This window comes from Anabrus simplex, chromosome 6 (genome assembly GCF_040414725.1).
Source record: "Anabrus simplex isolate iqAnaSimp1 chromosome 6, ASM4041472v1, whole genome shotgun sequence".
NCBI lineage: Eukaryota > Metazoa > Arthropoda > Insecta > Orthoptera > Tettigoniidae > Anabrus > Anabrus simplex.
The window spans coordinates 189,232,098-189,254,735 of NC_090270.1; the positions used below are offsets into that span (position 1 = coordinate 189,232,098).

Below are 22,638 nucleotides of genomic sequence, written 5' to 3' on the forward strand. Positions count from 1 at the left end.
GCTTGCCACCAGATTTCATGGACCTTGTGTTATTTTGGATTTTCTCACTCCTGTCACCCTTCTGGTGAGTAATCCGGAGACTGAACATTTTTATCGTGGTCACCAGTCTCAAGTAAAGCCTGTGTGAAGGCCTTTATCTTTGTTCATTATTTGCCACCAAGTGATTAATTTGCTGAATTAATTACCGTATATTAAGCAGAATGTTTTCCAGAGGACTTCTACTCCTAAAATTATGTATGTAAATGAATTCTTGCTCATTATGTTTAAGTTGTATCCTAAAGGTCAATTGTTGTTTTTGTTAAAATTACATTTTAAAAACCTTCCCTTCTATAAATTCTACGTAATCTGCCATACTACATCTGAGTCTAAAACTCCGTGTGCTCCTCCTCCAAAGTCGCGAACATTATCTACACCATATGTAGCACCATTTGTACAACAGATACCACTGTCTTAAAATTACACGTTACAGTGCCCAACGTTGCATGAGAGGCCACATGAAATCAACTGGGAGAGATGCCGGTGCAGGGTATGGGCCCGCCTCGTTCTGACTAAGACTCCAGATAAACTACCTTCTTTGAGCCTGTCATCATTGGAAGATGCCAGGAGACTGGACTCAACCTCCCACTCTATCCTTGGGCGGGACCGTGCTACTTGGTCTTTGGCTGTCATCAACTTGGCTTTACGGGAGGATGGTATCTCAGGGTACCTAGAGGGTCCAAGCGTCCCCATCCAGACACTGGCCGCTCATAGCGTCAACCCTGGCCACTACAGCCCATACTTGGACAACTTCGGTACTGTTATCAAGACTACTATATTTCAATAATCCAAAACAAACAAACAAACAAACAAACAAACAAACAAACAAACAAACAAACAAACAAGAATGGACTCTTCACCAAAATATATTCCAGCCTACCAATGTATTTCTAAAAATTAATGTACTTCAAGATTTCAAAGCTGTTCGTCCCATGGTAAAACCTTACGGGGTGGAGTTCTATATCAGGGGTACACCTTCCCCAGCTAGTTAAACTGCGCGCCTTCTCTAATGCCATCTATGTAAACAAACTTCAACTCATGAACTACAAGAAACTTTGGTCTTCAACTGATAGATGTCTCTACCATCGGTTTATTTGCTCCCTCTAGCGGGCTAAACTCTAATCATTTCATAAATAAATGTGTATTTTTTATGTTTATAAACCTGGTTCTGAGAACTGTTTTTAATGTTCTGAAGTTGTCAACACTACAGTTAGTTCCTTCCCGATTGTAATCAACCTATCAAAACCTTGGAAATATTTTCTCTAGATAATTAAAACCAGGGTTGTGTATAGGAATCCAGTCTATCAGTAAAAAGTTCTGGAAGCTTCCCCTTAAAGTACAATAAAAGCAGCGCGCTTTAAGACCGTATTGTCTGAATTGCTCCAGTGATTGTGAGTGCAGTGTGTATGAAGGGAGGCAGGGGCGCAGCCTGCATGAGGAAGGTCCTGTGACTCAAAGTAATGGCAGAATTTTCATAGACATGATAGCTCCTGCAGATAGTTTGAAGGGAAGGTTTCAAACCTCTTCTATTTGATCTAAATTTCTAAATCTGGTGGTTTAAATGTAGAATTTTGGCAAGTCTGTGGACTCTGTACTATTCCCTATTGGGAAATAGGTAACGTACGGGAACGAAGAGTGTTGACCCTCTACCGTATCTCATTCAACCTTGCATGGGGTGACTAAATTTTTCAAAACCTCTAAATTTTGTAAAATTCTCGGCATTAATGTTTCTCATTTAGTCACCCCAGTGTAGTATAGGATTAGCCTCTGTATCATTGGGCCATAAGCCCACTTCAGATTTTAACTCTTTCTTGAAGTAGTGCAAATGTTTTGCCTCCTTGCCTTTTATTTATGGCCGGTCATGTGTAACTATTTTTCTTTTCTATTAAGGCCATGTAGTATGGGGTTATTATTCACCTGTATATTCTATTCAGAGTGTAAAATTCTCCTTGGCCGGGCTGAGTGGCTCCGGCGGTTAAGGCGCTGGCCTTCTAACCCCAACTTGGCAGGTTCGATCCTGGCTCAGTCCGGTGGTATTTGAAGGTGCTCAAATATGACAGCCCCGTGTCGGTAGATTTACTGGCACGTAAAAGAACTCCTGTGGGACTAAATTCCAGCACCTCGGCGTCTCCGAAGACCTTAAAAAGTAGTTAGTGGGACGTAAAGTAAATAACATTATAAATTCTCCTTGTGTTAGTTCCATTTGGGAACAGTGACTATTGTGAAATGGATAAGCCCACATTGGGGCAACTGTGCATGAACACTTTAATGTGAGGTGGAATCTTAATGCGCGATAAGAAATTGATGCCTCCATGAGGCTAGACTATGGTATTGTGGAACCCAGACTCCTGAGTAATGTAACTTCTGGGAGCAAACCCTGCTTTTATTGAATATTTGTACCTGTCGAGAGCAATAACACTCTTTTATATGTAAATCAACCAAACTGTTAATTATCGCAAGCTTTGTACCTGATTTTCGGACTTCCAAGCACATGGGTGATACTAACCATAAGTTCACTAATATCAACCAAGACATGAAAATTCTCAAAGTTATACAAAAAGGCCCCCATAAGTTTACTAATATCAACCAAGACGTGAAAATTCTCAAAGTTATACAAAAAGGCCCCCCCGATCAATATTACAGAAAATTGTTTTATCCATCTGGAACAGTTTTTCAATCCTAACTTCAATCTAAATGAAATTTTGAAAAAATCAAACATATGACCTTTTAATTCGTAACTTTAGTAATCATGCCTAAGATAAAAAGAATTCTTCCTTTTATAATTTCTTTAAATTCCCCTCCAGCAGCAGTCTTTCTTTCCTCATCCTTCAGCCCCACCTTATTCACCCCTTCTCCCCTCCCTCCCTTCCCCCACCCCTCCCCATTCCCGTCCCTTGTTTACCCCCTCCCCTCCTCTCCCTATTTACTCCCTTGTTCACATTGCCTGCTTCCTACAGCAGGTCAGTGCTTGTTCCCTATCCACTCCTTTGTTTATATGGCCTGCCTGCTTCCTCCAGCAAGTCAGTGCTTGTTCTACATCAGCAATTAGAGGTGAGTCTCATAAATAATATTTCCTCCTATTTAATTTCTTTTCTGTATATTTATTCATTCCTAAGTCTGGCTATCATATCCAGATTTACTTCTTTGCCTGAGGTCCTAAGTCAACTTAAAGACATCATATTGTGACAAGATCATAACCTTAATTTTTGTTATTGTAGCCTAAATATTTCAATGTTAATTATTCCTACAACATTGTCTTTGTCTGGTATACATATGTTTTATTTATCACATAATTTGTTTAATTTTTATTTGGCTGAAGATGGCCACTAAATGGCTGAAACTAGTCCCAAGACATATGTAATATAATTTACTTGATATATTGTATTGAAAAGGTGGACCCTCTTGTCAATTTATGCTTTCAAGTCCCTGTTATTGTTAGAGCTGATGAGCTCATTAATATTGTTGTTAATCATTCAGATTTTCTATTTCTCAATTATTAAACTGAAAAAAAAAAAAAAAAAGGAAAGCTATAAAATTTCAAAATTTGGTGTGTTAAGTTCTGCTATAATTAATTCCTTGTCCAGCCATTCAATCCACACACTTCTTATCCCTCTGTAAACCATGGAAAACCCCGAACAATAATAATAATAATAATAATAATAATAATAATAATAATAATAATAATAATAATAATAATAATAATAATAATTACTATTATTATTACATCCCACTAGCTACTTTTATGGTTTTTAGAGATGCCACAGTGCCAGAATTTTGTCCTACAGGTGTTCTTATATAAGCCAGTAAATCTACCGACATGAGGCTGACGTATTTGAGCACCTTCACATTTTCCTCGAATTACTTTCGCTCTTACGCATGCGCTTGTTACTAATTTACTGTGAGGTGTGCAAGTGCTGCTATGCCGTGACTGAGACACTTATGAAAATGTCTCACCAACACCGACCGGACTAGTAGTGTGGCGGTTGGCTAGATGCACTGTTACAGCAATCAGTACGGTAGGTTCAAAGCATTGGTTGCTGCTTCAATGAGCCAAAGAGACATAGAAATGTATGCAAATGAACATAATAATATTATATCATTTCTTAAGTGAAATTTTAAAATTCCTTATCATATCATTCTCTCTATTTCTAGGGTAGACATTGTCTCAGTGTCTCATAGCACGCATCGCCATTGTATATTAGCCATCATCATGTAACTCTTTCCAGCTTGCCGGGTAGGGTGGTGTTGAACAAGCTCTTATCAGCATTGTCTGTTCATGTAGGTGTCTCAGTCCATGATCGTTTTCTAATACAATACTTCTTCTATGTGTGTATGGATTTTATTCTGACCTGGTAGGTTGAGATCTTTTGCTGTGTTATGCTGCTCCTAATACCTTTTCCTGAGTATTTATAAAGAATGAAAACTGTGTGTATTGTACATACACTGATGGAATAAAAACCAGTGTCTTACCATTTGAGATTCCAGTTTTAAGGCCCTACACCAAGGGAAGACTCTACATGGTATATGATCACAAATCTTTCTTTTGGGTATTTATATTTCATTTCCATTGTTTGTAACTACTGTAGGCTATTACTTTATAAATTTGTTGTAGTATTTTGGATCTGTGCTCACCAGTAATTTCAGGCAGATTAATCAATAAAGAAAAAGTACACAAGAGATTACATTTTACTATGTACTGTATAGTTATTTTGTATGTCAACTTGGTTCATGGTGTGGGTTACTGTAGTCACGTCCTAGTTTATGAACCATGGGCAATGGCTGAGTGGCGTAGTAAGTGGTCCTGAGAGTCGGGATACCAGTTGCTATGGAATGGGAGAGGGCATCTTGGACATATTCTGAGTCAAGGCCCTCCTTGTGCTCAGGCGGCTAGGACTATACAATTCACCGGTGGTCCATAACCCGTTAGAGGAGAGATCCTCACTTGGACTATGTATAAGTAGGGTAGCATCCTGCTTCATGAATTTACTGAGCTCAGAACATTTTAAGCAAGCCTTGGACCTATGGGAGTAACGGAGCCCCACTCCCATTTGACAGGCAAGGGACTCCTTGGAAACATCTTGGCGAACGAAATGGAATTCGATGAGGAGCTATCAATATTAATGGGGCTTATGGAAGAAAGAAAGTAGAACTGGCTGAGTCAGCAAAGAGGTAAGGGGAGATAACGAGGAAGAGATAGGAGATTATAAAGTGTACTTGACGGGTGTTAGAAAGGGAAGGGCAGAGTCTGCGGTAGGGCTCTTTATCAGGAATACCATTGCATGCAACATAGTTTCTGTTAGGCACGTAAATGAGCGAATGATGTGGGTAGATTTGTCAGTTGGAGGAATTAGGACTAGAATTGTCTCCATGTATTCACCATGTGAGGGTGCAGATGAGGATGAAGTTGATAAGCATTGAGTGACATCATGGTCAGGGTCAACAGCAAGGATAGAATAGTGCTAATGGGTGATTTCAATGCGAGAGTTGGAAATAGAACTGAAGGATACGAAAGGGTGATTGGTAAATGTGGGGAAGATATGGAAGCTCATGGGAATGGGAAGCATTTGCTGGACTTCTGTGCTAGTATGGGTTTAGCAGTTACGAATACATTCTTCAAGCATAAGGCTATTCACCGCTACACATGGGAGACTAGGGGTACCAGATCCATAATAGACTATATCTTAACCGACTTCAAATTCAGGAAATCTGTTAGGAATGTACGAGTTTTCTGGGGATTTTTCGATGATACAGACCACTATCTGATCTGTAGTAAACTAAGTATTTCTAGGCCTAGGGTAGAGAAAGTGAAATCTGTCTGTAAACGAATAAGGGTAGAAAATCTCCAGGATGAGGAAATTAGACAGAAGTACATGAATAAGATTAGTGAGAAGTTTCGAACAGTAGATATAGAAAGTAAGCAGGTTCAGGATATAGAAAGTGAATGGGTGGCATACAGGGATGCTGTAGTAGAAACAGCAAGGGAATGCCTAAGAACAACTGTGTGTAAAGATGGGAAAAAGCGAACATCTTGGTGGAATGATGAAGTGAGAACAGCCTGTAAACGTAAAAAGAAGGCTTATAAGAAATGGCTCCAAACAAGGGCCGATGCAGATAGGGATTTGTACATAGATGAAAGAAACAGAGCGAAACAAATAGTTGTTGAATCCAAAAAGAAGTCGTGGGAAGATTTTGGTAATAACGTGGAAAGGCTAGGGTCAAGCACCAGGGAAACCTTTCTGGACAGTAATAAAGAATCTTAGGAAGGGAGGGAAAAAGGAAATGAACAGTGTTTTGAGTAATTCAGGTGAACTCATTATAGATCCCAGGGAATCACTGGAGAGGCGGAGGGAATATTTTGAACATCTTCTCAACATAAAAGGAAATCATCCTGGTGGTGTTGCAAACAGCCAAGCTCATGCGGAGGAGGAAAATGATGTTGGTGAAATTACGCTTGAGGAAGTGGAAAGGATGGTAAACAAACTCCACTGTCATAAAGCAGCAGGAATACATGAAATTAGACCTGAAATGGTGAAGTATAGTGGAAAGGCAGGGATGAAATGGCTACATACAGTAATAAGGTTAGCATGGAGTGTTGGCAAGGTACCTTCAGATTGGATAAAAGTAGTAATTGCACCTATCTATAAGCAAGGGAACAGGAAGGATTGCAACAACTATCGAGGCATCTCACTGATTAGTATACTAGGCAAAGTATTCACTGGCATCTTGGAAGGGAGGGTGCGATCAGTTGTTGAGAGGAAGTTGGATGAAAACCAGTGTGGTTTCAGACCACAGAGAGGCTGTCAGGATCAGATTTTCAGTACGCGGCAGGTAATTGAAAAATGCTACGAGAGGAATAGGCATTGTGTTTATGTTTCATAGATCTAGAGAAAGCATATGACAGAGTACCGAGGAAAAAGATGTTCACTATACTGGGGGACTATGGAATTAAAGCTTGATTATTAAAATAAATCAAAGGCATTTATGTTGACAATTGGGCTTCAGTGAGAATTGATGGTAGAATGAGTTCCTGGTTCAGGGTACTTACAGGGGTTAGACAAGGCTGTAATCTTTCACCTTTGTTGTTCGTAGTTTACATGGATCATCTGCCGAAAGGTATAAAATGGCAGGGAGGGATTCACTTAGGTGGAAATATAGTAAGCAGTCTGGTCTATGATAACGACTTGGTCTTAATGACAGATTGTGCCGAAAGCCTGCAGTCTAATATCTTGGAACTTGAAAATAGGTGCAATGAGTATGGTATAAAAATTAGCCTCTCAAAGACTAAATTGATGTCAGCAGGTAAGAAATTCAACAGAATTGAATGTCAGGTTGGTGATACAAAGCTAGAACAGGTCGATAATTTCTAGTATTTAGGTTGTGTGTTCTCCCAGGATGGTAATATAGTAAGTGAGATTGAATCAAGGTGTTGTAGAGCTAATGCGGTGAGCCCACAGTTGCAATCAACAGTATTCTGTAAGAAGGAAGTCAGCTCTCAGACGAAACTATCTTTACATCAGTCTGTCCTCAGACCAACTTTGCTTTACGGGAGCAAAAGCTGGGTGGACTCAGGATATCTTATTCATAAGTTAGAAGTAACAGACATGAAAATAGCAAGAACTATTGCTGGTACAAACAGATGGGAACAATGGCAGGAGGGCACTTGGAATGAGGAGATAAAGGCTAATTTAGGAATGAACTCAATGGATGAAGCTGTATGCATAAACCGGCTTTGGTGGTGGGGTCATGTGAGGCGAATGGAGGAGGATAGATTACCTTGGAGAATATTGGACTCTGTTATGGAGGGTAAGAGAAGTAGAGGTAGACCAAGACGACGATGGATAGACTCAGTTTCTAACGATTTAAAGATAAGAAGTATAGAACTAAATGAGGCCACAATACTAGTTGCAAATCGAGGATTGAGGCAACGTTTAGTAAATTCACCGAGGCTTGCAGACTGAATGCTGAAAGGCATAACAGACTATAATGATAATGTATGTATGTATGTAACTTGATCTTGTACGACAACAATATTCACAATTCAATTACCAGTAACTTCTTGCAGGGTCTTAATCTTCTTCCTGAGATCCCCCATTTCAACTCTTCTTGATGCAAGCTTAATGCCATCAAGTTTCACAGCCACTCGCAAATCTCTCACTTCTTTAGCCTTAGGAAATGTCATATAAATTGCCTAAAACATAAAAATCAGACTATGAATAAACATGTCTCAATAAAATATTACATATACAAAGTATATGAGTATTAAACAAGATATTTTCATGAACCATACATTTCAAAGGAACTGAAATGCAAGGTAATACATGATTAATGATGACAGATGAATACCCTGATCCATCTGTGAATAAAGGTACTGGTAACAATAAACCAATTCTCAAGTAATGGAAGTATACATGAAATCTTCTATATATATATCTAAAATAACTTGTCCTGACCGACCGACCAACCGACTGACTGATTCATTATCGCCGAGCCAAAACTACTGGACATAAAGAAATGAAATTTTGGGAATATATTCAAATTAAGATGTAGGTGCTCACTAAGAGAGGATTTTTGGATATTCCTCGCTAAGGGGGTGAAAAGGGGGGTGAAATTTTAAAATGAGTGCATCTATATCTCAAAACTTTTAAAGTTTACAGATGTAAACATTGGTATTTAGAATCTTCATTAAAAATAAAGAAACATGTATTTTTTTGCTTTTGGAAAATCCCAATAGGTGGGGTGAAAAGGGGTGAAAAAGGGGTTGAATGCCTTTAATGAGGATACTTATATCTCAGAAACTGAAGATATTACAGACCTGAAAATTGGTGTTTGGGATCTCCTTTAAAAATAAAGAAACACATATTACTTTTGTTTCTGGAAAACCCAATTAATGGGGGGTGGGGGTGAAAAGGGGATGATTTTTTTAAATGAGTGTATCTATATCTCAAAACTTTTAAAGTTTATAGATGTACGAATTGGTATTTAGAATCTCCTTTAAAAATAAAGAAACACGTATTTTTTTTGTTTTTGGAAAATCCCAATACGAAGGGTGGAAAAGGGTGAAAAAGTGGTTGAATGCCTTTAATGAGGCTACTTATCTTTCAGAACCTGAAGACATTACAGACCTGAAAATTGGTGTTTGGAATCTCCTTTAAAAATAAAGAAACAGGTTTTTTTTTTTTTTTCATTTTTTGAAAAATCCAATTAATGGGGGGTTGAAAAGGGGGTAAATTTTTAAAATGAGTGTATCTATATCTCAAAACTTTTAAAGTTTATAGTTGTAAAAATTGGTGTTTAGAATCTCCTTTAAAAATGAAGAAACATGTATTTTTTTGTTTTTGGAAAATCCCAATAGGAATGGTGGAAAAGGGTGAAAAAGGGGTTGAATGCCTTTAATGAGGCTACTTATATTTCAGAACCTGAAGATATTACAGACCTGATAATTGGTATTTGGGATCTACTTTAAAGATAAAGAAACAGGTATTTTTTCCTTTTTGGAAAATCCAAATAATGGGGGGTGAAAAGGAGGTGAATTTTTAAAATGAGCGTGTCTACATCTTAAAACTTTAAAAGTTTACAGATGTTAAAATTGGTATTTAGAATCTCCTTTAAAACTAAAGGAACACATATTTTTTTTCTTTTCTGTAAATCCCAATAGGAGGGGTGTAAAAGGGTGGATAATGGGTTGAATGCCTTTATTGAGGATACATATAAATCTCAGAAACTGAAGATATTACAGAACTGAAAATTTGTATATGGGATCTCCTTTAACAATAAAGAAACACGTATTTTTTTTGTTTTTGGAAAATCCAATTAATGGCGGTTAAACAAGAGTGACAAATCAGGGTGAATTTTTTGAAAGACTATACCTACAGTATATCTGAGAAACATAAAATGTTACAGACATAAAAAGTGCGTATTTGGAATCTCCTGTAAATGTAAAGAAACATATGTGATTTGTTTTTGGAAACTCCACTTAAGGGGAACTAAAAAGGGGTGAAATTTTAAAATGAGAATTTCTACAGTATATCTTAAAAAAATCTAACATGTTACAGAAGTGAAAAATTGTATTTTTTATCTCTATTAAAAATAAGGAAACGTGTATTTTTAGTTTTCGGAAATACCACTTGGGTGGAGCGGGGAGGGGTAAGTGACTGAAAATGGTGTTGAATTCTTTTAATAAGGCTACTGATATCTCAAAAATGACGATGTTACAGACGTGAAATTTGATATTTGGAATCTGCTTTAAAAGTAAAGAAACACGAAGGGGGGGGGGGGTTGAAGGAACTGAAAAATTGACTGACTTAATTGTATGAGAATACATATATCTAATAAAAACTTAAGTTGTTACAGATGTGAAAATTGGTATTTGGATCTCCTTTAAAAACAAAGAAAAATGTGTTTTGGGGTGGGAAACCCTTGGGGGGCGAGAGTGAAAAGGAATTGAATTCCTTTCATGAGGACACATATATCAAAAACTGAAGAAGTTAAGAGTCGTGATAATTGGTAGTTAGAAGATCCTTTACAATTAAAGAAATAAGTATGTTTTGCCGGAAAATTCACTCAGGGGGAGAGGGGTGAAAGGAAGTGAAAAAAAAATGAATTATTTTTATGGGGATAATTATATCTCAAAACTGAAGGTAATAGACATGAACATTGGTGTTTGGAATCTCCTTTAAACATAAAGAAACAAGCCTTCCTTTAATTTTTTTGGGGGGTAAATAAACATAACGGCAGTGGGGTATAAAAGGAGGTGAGACCAATTGATTTTACTGTTCATAATGTACTTATAAGGAGCCTCCATTGCTCAGACAGCAGTGCGCCGGCCTCTCACAGCTAGGTTCCGTGGTTCAAATCCCAGTCACTCCATGTGACATTCGTGCTGGACAAAATGGAGGCGGGACAGGTTTTTCTCCTGATACTCCGGTTTTCCCCGTCATCATTCATTTCAGCAACACTGTCCGATATTTCATTTCATTTGTCATTCATCGATCATTGCCCCCAGAGGAGTGCTTCGGCAGCCGGCACAATTCCTATTGTCGCCGCTAGATGGGGCTTTATTCATTCCATTCCTGACCCTGTTGAATGACTGGAAACAGGTTGTAGGTTTTCGATGTACTTATTCTGATCATAAACCGATCATTTTTAATCTTTCCTGGGTTCATTTTCAACAGCCATCTTTTCCTTAGGAGAACGTTCTTAGATTAGAGTAGACTCTCCTGGCATATAAATAAAAATTTAAACACTTTAGAAATAAACAATAGGAATGGGTTTGACCGTCAAGTTGTTCACCTCTATAATAAGGTCAATAATGCATGGAAGTATGTCATTCGTATCGCCAGAAATCCCGCACACTTGCCTACGCATGACAATGGTGCTGGTCACATTGTCAACAATGACAATGGCAGCAGATGTAATTTACCGCCAAGTAGCGGTCTTGCATCTTGCTGTGGGGTCCAGAACATCTAATAATAATAATAATAATAATAATAATAATAATAATAATAATAATAATAATAATAATAATAATAATAATAGTGTGGACCACCGTCAAATTGTGCGGACCGCGGTGGAAACAGGTCCTGGCCTGGTAATGACTACAAATAAAGTCCGGCCGCGGGTTCAGTACCGCCAAGGCACCCAAGACGACACCACGCCGGATCTCCTTCAGGATTTGATCCATACTAAAAATGCTTATAGGAAAAGATGGCAAAGATTTAGGGACCCAACTGACCGGGTGGAATACCTGGACCTAGCCCGGGAAGTACGAAATCGATTGCTGGAAAGAAAGATTGAAAAATGTGAGGAACTTTGCCGTAATCTCTCAGAAAATGATTCAGATCACGAATTTTGGCGGATTCTCTCAGAAAACGTGTCAGATCGCGAATATTCAATTATAAATTTCAGTATAATACCGTAGCGAAGCACGGGTATCTTGCTAGTATAGATATGAAATTCTAATATTGTTATGTTCAAACAAGGGCACCAAAAATATTTATCTTGTATGGCTCATTGAAAGAAAGAAAGAAAGAAAGAAAGAAAGAAAAAAAGAAAGAAGGAAAGAGAAACCATACACCAAAATCCAATTGCAAAGAGGTATTCGGTAATTACATAGGATTTATAATTGAGGAACTTTCTTGCAAACTAACCTAAGTAATTTTTAATGTTTTTTTGTCTGTTTTTGTGCTGAAATGTCTTGATCACATGAGATACACCTACTCAACTACAATAACATGAAAAACTCATTTAAGTCCAGTTATAATAAGATATTGCATTTATTTCCAAAGTCTACCTGTCATTAAAACTACTCCAAAACCTACTTAAGTTAAATTGATATTTTTGAGTTCCATTCCTGAAAAATATCGAATGATATGTCAATTTGAGTTTTGGAGGGATAGAGATGATAGAACCATTCAAACAGTTACTGTAACTCTCAACATTGAAACAGCTTGAGATAGAAAGGAGTGTTGTTTGTGCTTATGTTAAAAATGCAGCCTCAGTAGAGTAAAATGGACTATATAGTGTTGTGGCTTAAAAGTCAAAGGGGAAGAAAAGGCACAAGCGATAAAAGTGGGTGGGTAAGGATGAAGAAGCAAAGAGCCAGGAATATTAAATCAGCTCTTCGTCCACCAAGAATGAATTGCCATCATGATCATGGTTTAACTACCGATGAGATCAAATACTTTTTATCAATGAAATATACAGCAATAAATCAAAGACTGAACAAGACAAATTTTTATTGAGGTTCATCAGATATAAGAAGAAAGAGCATCAATGACCAAGGGTGCAGAATCTGAGAGATAGAGCAGTTGTCGAGAACAATATTCAGAAAGGAAATGAATTTCAAGTTAGATGGGTCAAGGTATCCTACATCAAGAAAAGAGAGGTGGTTCACAAATCAAACAAAAAGACGTTGCTATCTCATGGAGCAATGTAAATCACACCAAAAAAGTTTTAAACTATTGAGTCACATTATTCAAAAGGGAAAACTGCACATTCATATTTACCTTCTATCTTGAATGTGGGGAAAAATGTATCACATATGGAAAAGAGCAGAAACTGACATTGGACTACAGTGTTCAAACCAGAAATATTATTGTATTGTTATGTACCAGCCCAGTGGTAGCCTCTTTCAGTACTTCCTGGAAGGGACTAGTGAATCAGATGACCGAGGATCTCCCAGGTGGCCTGGAGGGCGGAGCAGGCCTTTCTGCATATTGTTCTCGTTGGCTGGTTCACCTGTGAGTTACTGGGAGATGCAACATGAATATACCATCTCTGGCCACTGATAAGAGTATCAATGAAAATCACACAAAGAAAATTCCAGAGCCCAGCTATTTCTACAACTCAATCCAAACTGGAGTTGATATAGTGGATCAAATGGTCCATAAATACATGGTAAAATCCATGGGTCGATGGAGGTTATTCATGTATTCTTCAGCTTATTGGATCTGGTGACTGTGGTGGCAATTATTGTTTTAAGAGGAAGTACAATTTGGCAACCATCCTCTATTAACTCTAATCAGAAGGAAAACTGGAAGATGACGGACACTTTGAAAAATGAAGGTATTGGCAAGAGAAATGTAAGGACCATGAAGGGCACGAAAATAAAAGACTCCCTAGGCCTCGGAACCTAATACTGTTGGGGTCGGAGAAGAATAAGAGTGGACTAATGGAGGTCGGATAGTGGTGGTGATTTTTTTGCTTTAACAGGAAGTAGAACTAGTTAATCATCCTCTCTGAACAAATTAAGTGGAAAATAATTTAAAATAAAACACAATTATTTATTCAATGAAGGAATTTCAAAATGAAGTACAAAATTAAACCAAAAAGTATTGTTTTATGCCGAAAAGTTCACTAACGAAACAAAAGGGAATGCAAGTTCCCTGAGTAACAGAACACTTGCAATTTACATACCCTTGAATAATCCACTATCACACATAAAGTGAATGACGAGATCAGCAGTAGTCACGTCATCGGCTAATATGCGTTTGAGTATTTCCTGCAGGCTGAGGCTCCGTCTTAGACCAGAGAGATAGGTTGAGGATGTGGACCACGGTGAAGTTGGCACCATAAGAACACACTGGCGGGTCTTCCCTCTTTAGGAGATAAGAGTGCGTAGATCGTTTATGACCTATCCTCAGCCTACACAATACTATGGCCTATCTCCAGGAAGGCCGGAAGAGGACCGCCATACAGTAGTTGTGTTCTTAATTGCTCTCATCTTGTTGAGAGTTCAGATAGCTAGCCACTCCGCTTCCCAGGACGCCAAGATGGTTCGATGTAACTGGGAGCAAATATCTTTACCAGGTACATTTAGAGGTCTTGGAGGTAAAAGTACCGCTTCCTTTGCAGCTTTACAGCTTATAAATCTCATATTTATTCCGTATTGGCTCAGCACAACTAAGGTTAAGTTATGAGTAGGTTCCCACCTTCCAATACTTATCAATTTCTATATAATAGGTTTATTAATTACATAATATAAGCCATATAACCTCTAGTACATGTTTCGTTCCGATTATGGAACATCTTCAGCTAAAATTTGACAAAATGGCAAGACAATTAAAATACATTGATGTTATGATGATACAAAAGCTAAAAGATATGATAAAATGGCACGAAGATTAAAATATAATTATGATGATGAAATAAAGTTCATTCATGTTGGTTAAAATTAAAAAAGACCCGACTAACTCTGTCCAAAGAAAACTGAAACAAATACTTAAAAACATTAATTTCATCCTTAATGAGAACGAAATATCAAACCTAATTAATATGAATCCAAGACTACCAACAGCAAGAGCTTTGCCTAAGATACATAAACCTGACACACCCATTAGACCAATTATTAACTTTAGAAATAGCCCCACCTACAAAACCTCTAAATTTATCAATAGCTTCCTAAAAAAGTACTATACTTTCCAAAGCAGAACCACAATCAATAATTCAATAGAATTTTGTAAAATTATCAAGAACACAAAATTAAAACCATCTTTCACCTTGAACTCATTCGACGTCACTAATATGTATTCTACGATCCCCACGAAAGAAACTCTAAATATAATTAAGAACAACTTAAAGACACACAGAAAACTTAGTAACCATGAAATAGAAGAATTTATGTTACTCCTAGAATTTACACTTAACAATAATTACTTTTCCTTCAATAACACAGTATATCAACAAAGTGGTCTTCCTATGGGATCTCCAGCATCAGGTATCCTTGCTGAAATATACATGGATCACTTAGAAAAACATAAAATTTTAAATGATGAAAAAGGTATCATTATCTGGCTAAGGTTTGTTGATGACATCTTTGCAATTATAGATGAACAAATCAATAGTAGCACTAATTTATTAGACCAGATCAACAGTTTAGACCCTTTCATAAAATTTACGTTAGAAACCGAGAACAATAAAAAACTAAATTTCCTTGATTTAACAATCGAAAGGAAAGAAGAAAAGTTGGCCTTTACAATCTTTAGAAAATCGACTCAAACTAAAAAATACTATACGAAAAGATTCGTACCATCCTGAGGCACATAAAAGGAGTTCCTTTTTAAGCATGTTAAATAGAGCCTTTAACATTCCCTTGTCCAAAAACGACCTCCAAAAAGAAATTAATCTCATTTACAAAATAGCGATAAGCAATGGATACACAAAACACTACATAGTTAGATTAATGAATAAAATGAAGAATAAACCTCAAACGCAGCTGGTAAAAGAACATAAAAAGAAAAACTTCACCACCTTTACTTATAATAACAGGAATATTAACCAGATTACTAACATTTTTAAGAAATTCAATTTTAAAATTGCTTTTCGCACCAATAACAACAATCAACGTTTAATTTTCAATCATCAAAGCATTGCAAGTAATAACAAATATTTAAATTCCGGGATATATAGGCTTAAATGCTCAAATTGTGCCAATTCTTATATCGGACAAACAGGCCGTAATTTCTTAGTAAGATATCAAGAACATATTAATGCCGAAAAACACAGGAAGTACTCGGCCATGAGTCTTCACATGACCGAATATAAACACAGTTTTACATCGATAGAAAGGGACTTAACCATTCTACAAACGCTAAACAAAGGCAAATTAATGAATATTCTTGAAAATATCTATATTGAAATTGATCAGAAGTGAAATCCCAACCAGAATGTTAATGAAATTACGGAAAATATACATATATTATTAGAAGAGGCTACCAAATTAGATTCATCTAGAAAAACCATCAAAAAGAATCCCAACAAACAACCAACACACCTCCTTCCGATTAGCTCCACCCTACACAATTGTCCCCCTACCTTTCCTTCCGTTTCCCCTAGCCTATCACAACGCCACTCCTCAGTTAGCTCCACTCTACACAACATTTCACCCGCTCTCCTCACGTCACTCACCTCTCCTTCGAATACTCCCCGCCCACCGCAAGTGCCTTACACACGTACACAGGACTCAGTCAGTTAACAATACGACATAAGGGAGGACGTTAAATACGACACGACTGACTATAAGGTAATCAACTCCATTATCCTTCATTCTCGCGAACATACATTTTTAACAAGGTTTTCTCCTTAAAATATTTTCTATTTTATTCTTTTCTCGTTTCAGACTCATTTCAATAATCTAACCACAACTCAACTTCAACTACGGTTATTTTATCAAGAGTTCCCCCGATAAATATACATTAAGAAAATCTTGTATTTCTCCAATTTATCTTCAAGATTAACAAAATGTACACGTCTCCAACATGAAGAAGAACCTTATCGCCGTTTTTAATTCGTCATTTGAACACTGACTTGTTGAATTTTTAACCAACATGAATGAACTTTATTTCATCATCATAATTATATTTTAATCTTCGTGCCGATCATCATAACATCAATGTATTTTAATTGTCTTGCCATTTTGTCAAATTTTAGCTGAAGATGTTCCATAATCGGAACGAAACATGTACTAGAGGTTATATGGTTTATATTATGTAATTAATAAACCTATTATATAGAAATTGATAAGTATTGGAAGGTGGGAACCTACTCATAACTTAACCTTAGTTTTGCAGCTTTATCCACAAATTCATTTCCTGCAATCCCAATGTAGCTTGGAAGCTACGCAAAGGTGATTCTGGTGCCAGCGTCACTTAACCTGGCTAGAAGTTCATAAATCTGCTGCACCAGTGGGTGTTGCGAGAAAAAGGTTTCAATAGACTGCAGAGAACTTAACGAGTTGGTACACATAAGAAAATGGTTTCTTTTATCACCCAATGCAAACTGCAGAGCTTCTAAGATGGCATAAAGCTCCGCAGTACACATGCTTCATACACTAGGAAGTGAAATCTTCATGCTCATATCAATGGTGATGAAAAAGCAACCAACGTTTTCTCCAATTTTAGAAGAATATGTCTTGCGGAAGTGCCGCTGAGAAACTTAAGCATGTTAAGTCTCTTCATGCAGCAACCTTCAACTCACAGATGTGGGGTTGCCACATTAGCCTTATCGTAATCATAAAGACGCACACATGAGATGCTGTCAATTGTGTACACTGTTTTATTTACAAATTATATACACACTAAACACACACATTAATGTACCACCATGTTGAACTGAATCAAATAATAATAATAATAATAATAATAATAATAATAATAATAATAATAATAATAATAATAATAATAACAACAACATATTAGCATGTCAACCAACTACAGAACACACCATAACATAACCACCACAACATGAGTTCACATACTCAACTAACGACTTTCACTAACAACTCTACTCAATTACCCAAGACCATCCCTTTATATACCTTGCCGGGCCAGACTTCTAGAAACGTATGACACAACATGCTTTCCCGTATCTTTTCAGGTCTCCAATAACCCATGTACAAGTGGTGGTTATGTGTGTCCTGACCTCGACGAGACCAACCCACTTGCGTGCAAGACCTGCGAAAAACCAAGGCCGCACTAGATAGACAGGCCACAAGGCTCGGACCGTGACGTCACGAGAGTGGCTGGCGTTCAGCATGGCAGTGTAGGGCCCGCTCTCACTTTCACCATGATATTGTTCATTTATTCAACCTTAACGATATAATTGAACACTCCTTCAATTGTGGCATTACTTAGGCTTGTATACTACACGAGTTTTATGCGGGGAGAAAACTGGCTGGGCAGTATATGTACATTTCTTTATGTAAAATTATGCTGACGTCTGTCACTTGTTACTGAACACGGTATCATGTACAATATTAGAACGCATAATACGTATACAAATAGTTGTAATGTTACTAGGAAGATACATGATGGCAATTCACAATAATAGTCTGAAACCTTTCTTAGAAATTAAGCTGCAATTAAAACTTACCTAACAATTCCTAACGTTTCAGTTTATACATTTTTTATTTTCCTGAGGATTTCTTCTTCTTAGCCATGAGTTTGTCTACAGTAACTTTTCTATTGTTATTCAATAATATATTACAAAAGATGTATATACATTTGTCAACGAAATGTTTAAAACTATTTATTTAATCACTGCATGTTTTAAACATGACATTTTGTTTTCGAGAACATTGTTGATAAGCGAAATCAGAATTTTTCTCTGAAAATCCTCATGTAAAACCATTAGTATACAGGTTTACATTTTGTAGCTCTAAAAGAGTCTGGTACAACACCTTTTGGTCCAGGGCAAGAGCAAGCCAAGGCCGCACTAGATAGAATCAGATAGACATTTTTTTGTCTGATTCAGGGTTGTCAAAGTCAGGATAAGTTGTCAGCTTGATTAAGCCAGTTATTTATTAAGATTTTAAATAAATGACCAGTATCAAACAATTATTTATTTTTTGTGTTTCGTCAAATGGGTTTTGAAAAGTGGTTTGTAAATTGCTTTTGCACAGCTTTTCAAACATTTTCCTACTAACACTGTTATTATTAGAAATTATGCATGCTACCTTATAAGCTATAGGCCTATCTGTTAATACTTTAAAGACTTGGAAAGTTAGTTCTTCTAAGAAATGTCACGTTAGGTTCTTACATGGAAACAAATCAACAACGTCTTTATTTTTTTACAGACTGGATGACAACATAAAAGTTTGTGCAGTTGTAGCTAATGTAGTGTTATTTTCTCCGCTTTTACTGCTAAAAACAACACCCTCTACCTTTCCTCCTACCGGAGATTTGGCCGTGCGGTTAGGGGCGTGCGGCTGTGAAGTTGCATCGGGAGATAGTGGGTTCAAATCCCACTGTCGGCAGCCCTGAAGATGGTTTTCCGTACTTTCCCCATTTTCACACCAGGCAAATGCTGGGGCTGTACCTTAATTAAGGCCACGGTCACTTCTTCCAGCTGTTAGGCCTTTCCTATCATCGCCATAAGACCTATCTGTGTCGGTGCGACGTAAAGCCACTAGCAAAAATAAAAACAAAAAATAAAACCTTTCCTCCTTTATAGTTCAGCTCACGTTTTACGTAGACTCCATCCAACAAGTTACAAAATCTTTCATGCTCCTTTAACAATTTTAGTTTCTTTTTCAAGTAATTCCAATGTGAATCATCAATACCCGAATTTCCTGTGCCTAGTTTTGCAGTAAAAGCATGTGAATAACCGGGTGAGGCATTGTAAGAAACGCTGACTGTCTTATCTTCTTTTACGCCCCAGGAAATGCGAAAAATATTGAAGTGAGCCATGTTATTAGTATACAGGAGTAAGATACTTTCTTTGCAAAGGCTATATTTAAAGGATCCTTACAAAATTATACTTTTATTTTGTCGTGGACAGTCACTTTTGAGTTACAAGCAGGTCTAAACAGGAAGTCACCGAGCTCGATAGCAGCAGTCGCTTAAGTGCGGCCAGTATCCAGTATTTGGGAGATAGTAGGTTCGAACCCCACTGTCGGCAGCCCTGAAAATGGTTTTCCGTGGTTTCCCATTTTCACACCAGGCTGTACCTTAATTAAGGCCACGGCCGCTTCCTTCCCACTCCTAGCCCTTTCCTGTCCCATCATTGCCATAAGACCTATCCGTGTCGGTGCGACGTAAAGCAAAAAAAAAAAAAAAACAGGAAGTTATAAACACTTTTCTAATATGACCATTTTAATACCTTGCCCCCGTCACCTCATGCACGCATATCAGGGTTATCACTCATGAAAATACCATGTTTAATGGCTTTAAAATCAAGAGCCTCGTTTAATGTTAAGGAAGTACCAATTTTTGGAATATTTTCCTCAGTCATATACATTTTGAAAATACAGAGACTTTGGCTGTTAAAATTGACGAAAAGTTTGTCCAAATCTAATTTGCTTTTAATACTGAAATTACCCTGAACGTCATTGAAGTCCTTGATCCTGTCATGTTCTTCCTCAGCTTTCTTTTTTCCTTCCTCTTCCCGTTTTTCAATTTCTTCTTGTCTTTGAATAGGATGGGAATTTAGAATTTTCCATTAGGATTTTTGCTCGGTATTGGAAGATTTTTAGACAGATAGGCAGGCACATTTTCAAACTTAGGAATGGCGTTGTTTGAGAGTTTTAAATGGTTAGGTTTTACAGTTAAAATAGACTCATCAGGTCTTTTAACAGAATTGTCCCTAATTATGAAACTTTGTTGAAGTGTTTTATGCACACAACTGAGCTTGCTGAAGGGACGAATTTGGTTCGATGGATGGCTATGATCCACTTTTGTTTCTGAAACAAGTCAGTAGGAAATTTAAACACTGAAATACAACCAGGTATACAACACGACGTGGCCATAATTCATAATATTCACACATGTTTAAATCATTCAACACCATCGATAGTCTCACTGCTGCAAGGTTCAGATCAGCCTACAAGTCACTGGCGAGAAGTGAAGCGGCTGGCGACTTGTGTGACGTAGCGTCTGAAGTGGAGGGGGAGCCTTATGGCCTGTCTATCTAGTTGGCCTTGGTAAAACCTTCAATTTTGGGTGGTTATGTTGCAGTACTTGTTGGCCTTGTAGGAAGAACTGGGTCTCTTTGACACCTTGAGCCTTGGCCTGGGTAAGGGAACTCTTCTCGGCCAAAGCTTACTTTTCCTTGATGTCCTGCTGTTACTTATGTTGCCACTTTGCTAGGGAAACAGCTGCATCATCTTGACCAGAAGTGGGTGGTGGACAAATCTCCAATCCCTGGTGTCATATATCTGTCAACCAAGGCACAGCTCCACTGGGGAATAGCCAGTGACACGGTTGATGGGTCGTCGCAGGGCAAAGAGTGACTGCGGTATCTGACGGTCACACAGTCGATGTTCCCCATCTATTAGATGGACCCGTAGCATTCTTTTTAGCTCCCGGTTCCGTCGTTCCATTGGATGTTCCTTGGGTTGTAGATAGGGGAGGTCCAGTGCTCCACACCCCATTCAGTCATCAATTGCTGCCACTTCCTTGACGTAAACTGACTCCCGTTGTCTGCCAGATGCACTGTGGATAACCGTAGCGGCTGAATACCTCATCCTATAGAAGAATGGTGATGCATCCCGTCGTGGCTTCTGGTATCGGAAAGGCTTCAATCCATCTTGTGAAGAGGTCAGTGATTACTTCTTCTTTATCTTCTTATGACGCCGTCTCCCTCCGAAGGTTGGCGATCCAATTGATTATGATTACACGCGAAACAGCAGCATGGAAGATTTCTATCGACGTATGTCCATACCACCACCACAAGTCTTTCAGCCAGGAATTTCTCTGTTTTCCCACAGATCTTTTTCCATCAATCTTCCCTTGAATGATCAGTCGAAGAAGTTCATATCATTCACCTCTCATGATGTGCCCGAGATAGCTGAGCTTACGCTCCTTGATGGTTATGAGAAGCTCTTTCTTCTTGTTCAAGATGACTTCTTCATTTGTCTTCTTTTCCTGTTTTACCCCTTGGTGTTCTAGGGTAAGGACCCATCAAGGACCCATGACCTCCCAAGGGCATTGCGGCCATCTTCTGCGCTGACTGGAATATGCCTTCCTATTGCTCAACTTGGTGCAGGCACAGATGTAGCACCCTTTCACATAGTCAAGGATGTCTTTCTGCATGTTGACCCAGAAGAATCTTCACCGGATAGACTGATATGTCTCTTCCCCCCCCCCTGGATGTCCGGCTTCAGTGCTGTTGTGGAACTTCTCGAGGATGTCCATCGTGTGCTGTCTAAGGATCACCACTACTGCAGGCATGTCGGAGAGGTGAGATCTGTACATTTAAGAGTCTTCCATCAACCCAGAAGTTCTTGTAGCACATCTTGAATTCCCTCGGGACTATCGGTGTTCTGTCACTTAATCCACTGTGTCATGAACCTACAGGGCTTCTCTTGTTCTTGCCATTGCTCGATTACTCCCAGATCAAGTTCCTTCTTGATGATCATAAGCACAGGTTCATTGGGTCACTCTGGTGTTTTTGTGGAAACTCCCTCTCGACAATGGTGCTCCTAGCTTCAGGTTCCATCGCCGGCTACCTAGATAAACTGTCTGCACCTATGTTTGCCGATCCTGGGATGTGACACTCATAAAAATCAAATTCTGCGATTAACAGAGCCCATTGCATCAGTTTAGATTTTGAACCAGAGACTGAGTTCAACCATTTGAGAGCTGCATTATCGATGTACAGCTGGAACTT

At 38.1% G+C, this 22,638-nt stretch overlaps 1 protein-coding gene across 1 annotated transcript in view; it reads right to left on the minus strand.

Moving 5' to 3' along the window:
- The window catches only part of LOC136875928 (uncharacterized), a 96,973-nt gene that overhangs the window by 56,956 nt on the left and 17,379 nt on the right, over nt 1–22,638 (minus strand). Inside the window, exon 3 of the mRNA XM_067149547.2 lies at nt 8,083–8,224. Coding sequence (XP_067005648.1) covers nt 8,083–8,224 — 142 coding nt within the window. The remainder of the gene's footprint in view (nt 1–8,082; nt 8,225–22,638) is intronic.